The sequence below is a fragment of the Morus notabilis genome, unplaced genomic scaffold, assembly GCF_000414095.1.
Source record: "Morus notabilis unplaced genomic scaffold, ASM41409v2 Scaffold218, whole genome shotgun sequence".
Taxonomy (NCBI): domain Eukaryota; kingdom Viridiplantae; phylum Streptophyta; class Magnoliopsida; order Rosales; family Moraceae; genus Morus; species Morus notabilis.
Window position 1 is genome coordinate 288171 of NW_010358631.1, and position 10748 is coordinate 298918.

At 36.4% G+C, this 10748-nt stretch overlaps 1 protein-coding gene and 1 non-coding gene across 2 annotated transcripts; both read left to right on the forward strand.

Annotated features, from left to right (window-relative positions):
- Window positions 1-5978, forward strand: LOC21397118 (eukaryotic translation initiation factor). Its single transcript, XM_010092863.2, has 9 exons — window positions 1-557; window positions 1543-1614; window positions 1780-1875; window positions 2077-2301; window positions 2654-2751; window positions 3411-3498; window positions 3593-3943; window positions 4045-4287; window positions 4393-5978. The coding sequence occupies exons 1-9, from the start codon at window positions 360-362 to the stop codon at window positions 5488-5490; spliced, it is 2469 nt and encodes an 822-aa protein (XP_010091165.1). The 5' UTR covers window positions 1-359; the 3' UTR covers window positions 5491-5978.
- LOC112090584 lies at window positions 1079-1184 on the forward strand. The gene has a single exon (XR_002901720.1). It is a non-coding gene; the product is annotated as a small nucleolar RNA snoR103 (small nucleolar RNA).
- Window positions 5979-10748: the final 4770 nt, after the last annotated feature.

The following is a 10748-nucleotide window of genomic DNA, read 5'->3' on the forward strand; positions in this document are numbered from 1 at the left end:
AATAAAACAAAACCAAAAACAAAAAAAAAAAAAAAGAAAAAGAAAATCGTATCTCTCTCTCACTTGATCAGCAAAGAAGGGTTTTTTTAGACTCCACCGTCCTCTCGTACTTCTCTTCTTCTTCTTCTCTCTCTTCAGCTGCTGCGCTCTCTCTTTCTCTCTCATCACAAGAAGAAGAGAGAGAAACAAACCTCCAAACCCTATCTCTCTCTCTCTATCTCTTCTCTCCTCCAAATCCAATCGCATCCGATTCGGCGCCTCGCAGCCGCTGAATCTCTCTCTCTTCCCCTTTCTCCTTCATCATCATCATCTTCTTCGATCGAACGGCGGAGATTCAATCCGGAGCGAAACTTTGAGGTATGCAGCAGGCTGATCAGACGGTGTTGAGCTTGAGACCTGGTGGCGGTCGCGGTAGACTCGGTGGTGGTCCTCGCTTCGAGTCCTCCTCCTCTTCTGCTTCCTCGTCCTCTTCGTCCGCTTTCGCCTTCGGTTCCTTCTCCTCCGATCTCCCTTTCTTGCGCCCCCATGGCGGCGCTCCTCCCTCCTTCTCTCTAAAGGTATCGCCGTTAAATCTGTACTCTCTTTTCGTTTGGATCTGGAGCTTTTCGTTTCGATATTCATGTCTATTTGCTTGTTAGATTCGTGTTTGTGTAATAAGGTTGTGAAAGATACGATTTTTGTGTTTATGGTTAGCTGCAATAAAGGCATGCCTTTTCTGTATAAATCGTTGCGTTGTGTTTGCGGTGTTAATTTTTTGAGTTAGAATATGGATCTTGGATTTTTTTGTTTTGCCCATTACTTAATTGGGTTTTACATGTACTTGATCTGGGACTTGTCGATGAATGCTGCTTGATTATGTGTTGTTCGTTTATTATTTTTGTTTAATTTTTTTGGCGATTTGTTTGTTTGGTTACTGGTTTAAAAGTGATAAAAGTAATTGGGAAAGTGTTGAATAGTTATGGAATATTCTGTAAAGTGATTGTTAAAATTAATTCTAGTTAACGGGAAAGTGTTGAATAGTTATGTATTATTCTGTAAAGTGATTGTTAAAATCAATGTCCTAATTCTTGGTGGGTCACTTAAGTATGTGTACCTGCTGTAAATATGGACAGAGAGCTATTTGTAGGCTTTAGGTGGGCATGGTGTGGAGTTTTAGAATGCCCATAAAGGACCTACGGACATCAGAACGCCTGGTTGTGGTTTTCGATATGGTTAATTCGATCATGCAAGTTGTAATCAAATGATACATGTTCTAAGTCGATGCACTCTACATGTCTTTTGGTTGTTGATTTATTGACCTTGATTTGTTTCTGTTTTTCTTGGGATGTCAATGAGAAATTTTAGGAATTGTTTGTAGCAATTGAAGATAATAACTCGCAGATTACACTAAAATATAATCTTTGACAATGGCTTAGTTAGTTTTGGGAACATGGTCATATATGCCTGTTGTCTTTGTAAAGCTATATATAGAGCTACATCCTGGCTAGTTTGTTGTCGATCTGTTTGTTTAAATTTTTTATTTTGCACCTTGTCTTTTTCTAGACTGGAGACTCAAGGTTTGAGGGTCGTGAACGTGTGCGATACACTCGGGACCAGCTTTTGCAGCTTCGCGAGGTAATTAACTATTCTATGTACTTGATCAGTATAGGCGAGCGGAAAAGTGTAATTGCTGAATGTTGCATCCTAGTGATGTTTTAGAGCTGTCCCTTTCATGTCACTACTCATTAATGTACTTTCTGTACAAGTTCAAAAATATTTCTGGTATTCCTCTTCGTCTAGGTTGGTGAAGTCCCAGATGAGATTTTGAAGCTTAAACGGGAAGTTGAAGCTGAATTTCTTGGTGAAGAACAAAGCTGGGGACGTGGAGAAAGCAATGTGAGATTCTCCTTTCAGATATCATGATTCATTCTAACTTTATTCTCGATGATGTTTGCTTGCATCTAATATTTCTTAGAAATTGTTTGCTTGCACAGAATAATTTAGCAGTTGTGTATTCCTAGTTGCTCTTTCATTTATTTTCCTTGTGATGTCTTTCTTAATTTCATTGTCGCATCTTTTGTATGAATTTCCTTTCAGCCACCAAATCCACCCCAGAGCCGTTATTCTGAGCCAGACAACCGTGATTGGCGTGGCCGCTCAAGCTCAGCACAGTTTCCTACCTCTGGAGAGGAAAGGTCTTGGGAGGCTCTTCGAGAAAGTAGAGAGCTCGGAAACCGAACTGATTCTAGACAGCAGGAACCAAATCAGTTTAATCGTCAGGACCAACCAAACTCGCACTTTTCCAGGGCCTCTAATGAAGGGGTAATGGATGTCCCTCTTTTTTTATCACAACTTTTGCTGTTTCTAATGACTCTCTGAAAATTATTAGTACTCAAATCCTATTGTTTTTGTCTTTCATTGGAAACAAACAAATTACAATAAGATCTATTGTTGAATTATGTTTTAGACCTTGTTTTAGTGGTTGTAGGTTCTGCATTATTAGTTTTTAGTTGTTGAAGTTATATCCATGTTTATGCATAAATTTTTTGGGGCGGTAATTTTAAAGCTTTTGTGTATTCTATTACCAAGCAATTGTAAGTTAGGACATGTCAGATTTGTGTATATTGGTAACTTGGCTCTCATTGTAAATCAATGTGTTTCCTTATTATTTCAGGGTGGTCCTCCCCCCGCTCTTGTTAAGGCTGAGGTGCCATGGTCAGCTAGGAGAGGAAATCTATCTGACAAGGATCGTGTTTTGAAGACTGTTAAAGGGTAAAATATCGTGAACGCACTAATTTATCATTTAATTTTTCATCTTGTATGCTGACTGGTAGGTTTTTGCCTTGTCCTATGATAAGAGTAAGAAAAGCAGGGTTTCTGCCACTGCAGCTGTCCATGTCCTAGTACTGTTTAGAAAACGTTGAAGCTATTGAAATTTTTGAAATCTCTTATTTAAGCAATTGACTAATTAATGTTTTCATCTGGCTTACAAGATGTTTGGTCAAGTTTTTTCAAGTTAAGATATGTTTTCTATTGTTGCCTGATGGTGGACACATGGAAATTGACGTTGACAAAATCTTTTAACATCTTGGTAAAAATTAAAAAACCCAGTCAAAAGGTCTATAAGCTTTTTGTCTGCTTTCTGAGAAAAAAAAAAAATGTTTTCTGTGAGGAATGTTAAGTTTTCTGGTTGAACACAGCTGTTTCCTCTTCAGTGAAGTTTTATTTCTATGCGTGAACTGTCTTACCTTGCTTAATTGTCGCGGGAAGTTATTTTGTGATTGTTAAATTGCTTGTCTTGATCTAAAGTTGTTAAGTCCAAGTCATTCATTCATTTTATTTCTTTTGCGTATATGTATATATGTCTATGTTCTCCCCAAAAGGGAAGTGTCGAATTAAATTTGCTGAATACATTGTATTTTTTAATACAGTATACTGAACAAGCTGACCCCAGAGAAATTTGATGTCCTTAAAGGTCAATTAATTGACTCTGGCATTACGTCAGCTGATATCTTAAAGGTAATTTCTTTATCTACAGTCTACACTACACGCAACTACCACCATTTTACTTGGTACTTTCAAATAGCTATTAATCCTGTTTCATGTATTTCAGGATGTTATTTCACTGATCTTTGATAAGGCTGTGCTTGAACCTACATTTTGCCCCATGTATGCTCTTCTGTGTTCTGATCTTAATGAGAAACTCCCTCCATTCCCGTCCGATGAACCTGGTGTTAAGGAAGTCACGTTTAGGCGTGTACTCTTGAACCACTGCCAGGAGGCTTTTGAAGGTGCAGACCAACTCAGGGAAGAAGTGAGGCAGATGACTGCTCCTGAACAAGAGATGGAACGCAGGGACACAGAAAGATTGGTCAAGCTTCGGACACTTGGAAACATTCGATTGATTGGAGAGCTTCTGAAGCAGAAGATGGTGCCTGAGAAGTTAGTCCATCACATTGTTCAGGTTCTTATCTGGTCACATCCTTGTCTGTTCAGAGATTTCTTGAACCCAGTAATCTTTCTAAGTGGTTGATATTGGAAATTGCTTGTTGGTTTGTGAAACAGGAACTTTTAGGATCTGATGTTAAAGCGTGCCCTGCTGAGGAAAATGTTGAGGCAATCTGTCACTTTTTCAACACAATTGGTAAGCAGCTGGATGAGAGCCCAAAATCACGGCGAATAAATGATATGTACTTCGGCCTATTGAAGGAACTGACAACGAATCCTCAGTTGGCTCCAAGGCTGAGGTTCATGGTCCGTGACGTCCTTGATTTGCGTGCCAACAACTGGGTACCCAGGCGTGAAGAGGTATGTGGTGGTTGTGTGCTTCTTTCTTTCTTTTTCCCCCCTCCGGTGTAATTCCAGTAAAAGAGATACTAAGTGGAATGGTATATCTACTCTTTTGTTCTTTAGGTTAAAGCCAAAACCATCACCGAAATACATACGGAAGCCGAAAAGAATCTTGGATTACGCCCTGGTGCTACTGCAAGCATCAGAAATAGCCGTGGACTGATTTCTGGTGGTCCAGGGAACACAAGCCCAGGAGGCTTTCCCATTTCTAGACCTGGTTTAGGGGGTATGATGCCTGGAATGCCAGGAACCAGGAAGATGCCTGGGATGCCTGGGATTGGGATGGACAATGACAACTGGGAGGTGCCTAGGCAGCGGTCAATGCCAAGGGGTGATGGTTTAGGTATGCTGGGTGCTGGACGTGGTCAGTCACCTTTGATTGGCAAGTCGACATCACTGAATACAAGGCTGTTACCGCAGGGTAGCGGCGGACTTATTAGTGGCAGGACTAGTGCCTTATTGCAGGGCAGCAGTCCTGCTCGACCATCAAGTATTGGTTTTGGTACAGAAGCTCCACCTCTAGTCCCTCCATCAAGTACTGGTTATGGTACAGAAGCTCCAACTCGAGTCCCTTTGTCGGCTAGACCTGTTCCTGCTGCGTCAGTGCCTCCAGTTGCCGAGAAGCCACAAGCTCCAGCTGCAGGGCTTAATCCTGCTGATCTTCACAAAAAGACGGTGTCTCTTTTGGAGGAATATTTCGATGTGAGGATGTTAGATGAAGCGCTTCAGTGTGTGGAGGATCTGAAGTCTCCAGCTTACCACCATGAGGTTGTCAAGGAGGCGATTTCACTTGCACTGGAGCACAATAGCCCACCATTTATCCAACTAGCGGTGAGGCTTCTTGAGTATTTGTTGTCTAAGAAAGTCTTTACAGTTGGAGATATAGGAACTGGATGTTTGCTCTATGCATCATTGCTGGATGATCTTGGCATTGATCTGCCAAAAGCACCGAATAATTTTGGTGAAATCATAGGGAATTTACTTTTGATTGGAGGTTTGGATTTTAAAGTGGTGAAGGAGGTTCTTAAGAAGGTGGAAAATGATTGCTTCCAAATCGCTATTTTCAACGCCGCAATGCGGATTGTTAGTGAGAGTCCTTCCGGACATAGCGTATTGGAAGCACAAGCATCCGATGTTGATGCCTGCCGGAGTCTGCTTTAGAGATCCTAAAATATTTTTGCATTGAGTCCTTTGTTTTATGTAACAACAAGAACTTGTCGTTTTGTTTCACATTCAGTGCCTTTTCCTATTCACCCCCTTCTGAGGAGAGCTTAAGTTAAGTGATAAGGTGGAAGCTGCCAAGAACATATAATTTTTATGGAGTTGTATATTTTTTTTCCCCCAGAGATAACAGCACTGTGTGCTTTTTTTTTTCGAGGAAAGAAAAGAAACCATGCTGCCATAGATTTTGTTCCCAGAAGTGGTTGATAATGTGCCAAAAATGCCCCAAAGACAGAAGCCCTTATGGGATCCAGATGTTTTGTTTTCTATTCCATTAGTTTTGTACCATTTTTCCTTTCTCCTTTTTCCTTTTTGTTTGTTGCCTCTACTCCTTGAAAGGGCATCTAATATTTTTTCTTTCTTATGCTTGTTTTCATTTAAATGCTCTTTTCCTTGTTGACATGAAAGCTATATATATTCAGAGTCAATTGTATTGTTGTGCTTTAAATTTTTTGTTTGTTGCATAATACATCTTAAACGTTTAATGTTGAATTTTTAATAAATTGCATTCAGAATTTTCAAAGTAGTGGCGATTGAAGTTTAATAACTGACAAGACATTATTAAATTGATGATTATTGACGTGATCTTAGCATGCAAACCGTTAGTTTAACAACTATTGAACTGTTAATCTGATAATAGTTGTTAGTTATTAGACTTTAATTGGGATTTAGTTTAAAATTAAGGGTACAATTTTTTAAATTTAAAAGTTCGGACTGTATTTTGCAAAAAATAAAAAGTTTGGGGTGAACAGAGCAATTTACTCATATTTAATTTATGTCCCCTATGCAACTTCCTTTTTGAAAACAATAAAACAAGAGACATTATGGAAGAGGAATTAATGGTCTTTCGGCTTGAAATGTAGACCTCATGACGAGGGCTCAAACTGAACTCTGTTTTCAGTACTGATTCTGTGTTCCTATTCAATTGGAGATGATTTATACATCATATGCGAGAAAAACAGAACAAAAACGAAAGAATTACATCCTATTCATTAGTTAACATTGAACATTGCCGAATTAAACAAAATTGTTCATTCAAATTTTGATTTTTACGCCACAAAGATATTCAATTAATCAGACTTGTTTATTCAAATTGACTTTCATACCACAAAAAGCATATATAATATGGTTGCAGACATATTCTAGTGGTAAATCCACATTTCTGTAACTACGTTCTTGAGCTTGAATTCTCTCCACTCATAATTAAAAAAAAAAAAAAATTTGATAAGATGTCCAAACGCTTTGCTAAAATCTTAAATTTGAGCCGTCTTACTATAATTAGTAAGTTACACAAACATTCTTATATATATATATAACTAGTGAAAATTTGTCTCTATAAATAGACGCGTTTATATATTACAGCCGTCAACCAAAACATCCTCCATGTGTCATGTGGTTGTCGTGTTAGATTGAGGAGCTGTTCAAATGACTACTACCGTATGTGTCGGAGCAATTTTTATGGGATTTTACCGGAAACCAACGGTAACGTTTTCAATGTACCCATGCTATTTTGCTTATTATGTGTATAGTGTAAGGGCCGAAAAGTAATAGAATAATGGTTTTTTTATTAAACAAAAGACCTTTACTCCGAATTGTGAGGTAAAATTGCTCATGCTTTTTGCTTTGTCTCGAAATGAACTCAAAAACTTCAAAAAAATCATACTTTTCTGAGTTATTTATAAAAATGCGGATTAAGGGCACTGTTTCAAGACATATTGGATGGGAGATGGAAAATTGGTTTTGAGTACGGGAATAATGCATGGGGTGTGGCTGGGAGAGATTGAGTACAGAAATGCTTAATAAGACTCACAACAAGATGTTAATAATTCAAGATTTCCTAAAGATAAGAGAAGAGCACAAAAGTATAAGGAAAAAGGGATTGAACTACGGGTGTCGTTTGATACGAAAGTTTAAATTAAGGTGATTTTAATTTTGATTTTATAATTAGAACCATGATTTATGATTTTGGATCCCAATCATGATTCTGAAATCAGAACCAGAATCAGAGGTTTAAACCACCTAAAATCAAGGGAGAAGGTGGTTTTAGAATCATGGGTGATTCATAATTTAAAACATCAAATCAGGGTTCAAACCTTGAATCAGAACCATCATAATCAAATACTGATTCTGAATGAGCCAAATCAGAACCACTTTTTATTTTTGATAAATAAACACCGGTTCTAAATCAGAATCATGATTTTGGATTCAGAACCCTTACACTAAACAACATTTAGATTATGATTTATGATTTTGGGTCCAAATCATGGATCTGAAACTAGAACCAGAATCAGAGGTTTGAACCACCCAAAATCAAGAGAGGAGGTGATTTTAGAATCATGAGTGATTCATGATTTAAAACATCAAATCAGGGTTCAAATCTTAAATCAAAACCATTATAATCAAATACTAATTCTGAATAAGTTAAATTAGAACTACTGTTTATTTTTTTTAAAATAAATACCAATTCTGAACCAGAATCATGATTTTAAATTCAAAACTCTAATAATTCTAAACCAATTATTTATTTTTTATAAATAAATACCAATTCTGGTGCGTTTGGTTGAATGATTCGTGTAATGGTTCGTTGTTCGTTATAGTATTTTCTCTCATAAAATACACACATCAATTGAGAATGGTTCTTAATCATAATTCTGAATCAATCAACCAAACGTTATCGCATAACATGATTTATTAAGAGGAAGTAGACGAACCGTCGGTAAAAGTTATTGACATAGTGCTCAAATAGTGAAGCACTGTCAGCATGGGACTCAAATAGTAAAATGCTATTTGCATAGTTGTCAAATAATGAAAATACTATTGGATAACTATTGGCAACTATTTACAAATAGTAGGATGTTAAAAAAATCTTTCGAAGAAGCTCCAATGAAAAGCTATGGGAGTTGAAGAAGAAAAAAGGTGGAACGGAGGAAGAGGTGAGAAATAGGGCTGTTCATGGGTTGGATTGGTGCGGGATATGACTTTTTTTTCTCCGTCTTAAGGGGTGCGGGTTGCACATATTTAGCCCTAACAATGTTAGAAAAATTTCACAACCAACGATGTTCGGGTTGGGTTGGGGCGGTGCGGGGTGGGTTGGGTGGTCGGTTTCAACATTCAAAAAATTAAAGACTTAAAGTTCAATATAATATTCAAATTTCATCATTAAATAAAAATAGCAACCATCCTTATCAGTCCGGCAAGAGAGCACCGGAGAAAGTAGGCAAGACGGCGGCCGAGAGGACTGAGCAATGAGGAGAGAGTTATGAGGGGGTTCACGGGAGGGGAAGAAGAGGGAAAACTAAAAAGGAAGAGGCAAGAATAGGGGGTTCACGGGAGGGGAGACCGAGAATGTGATTGTGAACCCTAATGTTAACGAGCCTAGGGTAGAACTTGGGCAGTTCGGCTTGGGCCGAAAGCTTGGGGGTATGTTGTGCGGGTTGGGTTGGGGATTGCGGGTTGTTATGGGCCCAACTCGCAATCCGTCCCAAACACTTCGGGCCAGAGGTATAATGAGCTACAAATTTAAAAAATAATACTGCGGGTTGCTTTTTTCGGCTTGGGTTAGGGCGAGGTGGGTTGGGTTTGCGGGTTGTTCGGGTTTATGAACAGCCCTAGTGAGAAAAAAGAGAGAAAAAAGAGAGAGAAAGATGGAGAAAGATAAATGTCGTGTTTGGAATTGATCCCGTTTTTATTTTTTACGTTTTTTGAGAAAGAAAAAATGAAAATGTTTTCAAAACGGCATTTGGCGCAATAAAGATAAAAAATGAAAATGAAAACGATTTTTTGATTTAGTGTAAAATTTTAAGTCATTTTTTATTTTTTATTTTCATTTTCTCCTCTCCCAAGCAGAGAGAGAGACATTAATTGGTTTTTTTACACTGAAAATAATCTCTTGATAAAATTACAAAACGCATTTTCAAAAATGATTTCTGTCCGAGATTAAAAATGTTTACATTTTCATTTTCATACAAAAAATAAAATCATTTTGAAACGAGTTCTAAACACGCCCAAAGTAAGGTTTTCAAAATGGTTTTTATTTTTAATATAAAAATAAAAATAAGATTGTTTTGAGAATTATTTTAAGATCGATTTTAAAATTACGTTTGGGTAATTTTTTAAGAGATTATTTTGAGTATAATAAAAAAGTGAAATCGTGTTTAGTTATAATTATTAATTCATATATTATAACATTATTGATAAATATTAGAAAATGAAAACAGAATAGAAAAAATAACTTTCAATCGTTTTCTAATTTTTTTATAAAAATCATTTTCATTATTTTCTATTTTCATTTTTATTTTCAAAATATTTACTAAACAAATATAATTTGCAGACTGTTTTTATTTTCGTATATTAAAAAACGTGTAAAAATATTTTTAAAAATAAGTAAAAATTAACTCTAAACACACTCAAAATGTAGAGTTTGGTAAAAGAAAAAGAAAAGAAAAAGGAAGGAAAATAAACTTTAAATGGGAAACATGTGCCAAGAGAGGAAAATCCATCTCCAGTTGTTAATTTAGAACCTTGTGTTGTGGAAATTGTATACTCTTCCTAGCCAACTGCCTGACATTATTCCTTTACAAATTTGGACTGGTTACCGAATATCTTCAACATCCCTGTTTAGGGAACAAGTAAAACTGTTGTATTCATGTTCAGTTATCTAATTTAATATTTATGTATTTTTTCTATAGTTCAGTCGTTTTACTATTTCTTGCTTACTAGACATTTTCTAATGATTGTCTTTTTTTTGAGACTGGTCATTATCAGCATTTACTTATTTACGTGACGTTTGATTCATGAATTTAAAATTATAATTTATGATTTTGATTTTTAAAATTTAAATTTTTTGTGAGAAAAAAATACTGTAAAAAATAAAAAAATTATGATTCAGAACTAGAGATGAACCCTTAAAATAAATATCCTATTAGTTTCCAATTAAGACTGGTCTTTGTCAGCATTTGTTTATTTTCTAAGATTCATCATTTCCAGCAGTTATTTATTTATCAAGACTGGTCTTTACCAGCATTTGTTTATTTTCTAAGACTGGTCATTTCCAGCAGTTATTTATTTATTAAGATTGGTCATTTCTAGCGTTTATTTATTTTCAAGACTGGTCATCTCCAACATCATTTATCTTCAAGACTTGTTATACTTTCAGCGTTTATTTAATTTTCAAGACATGTCTCATTTCCAGTAACCGC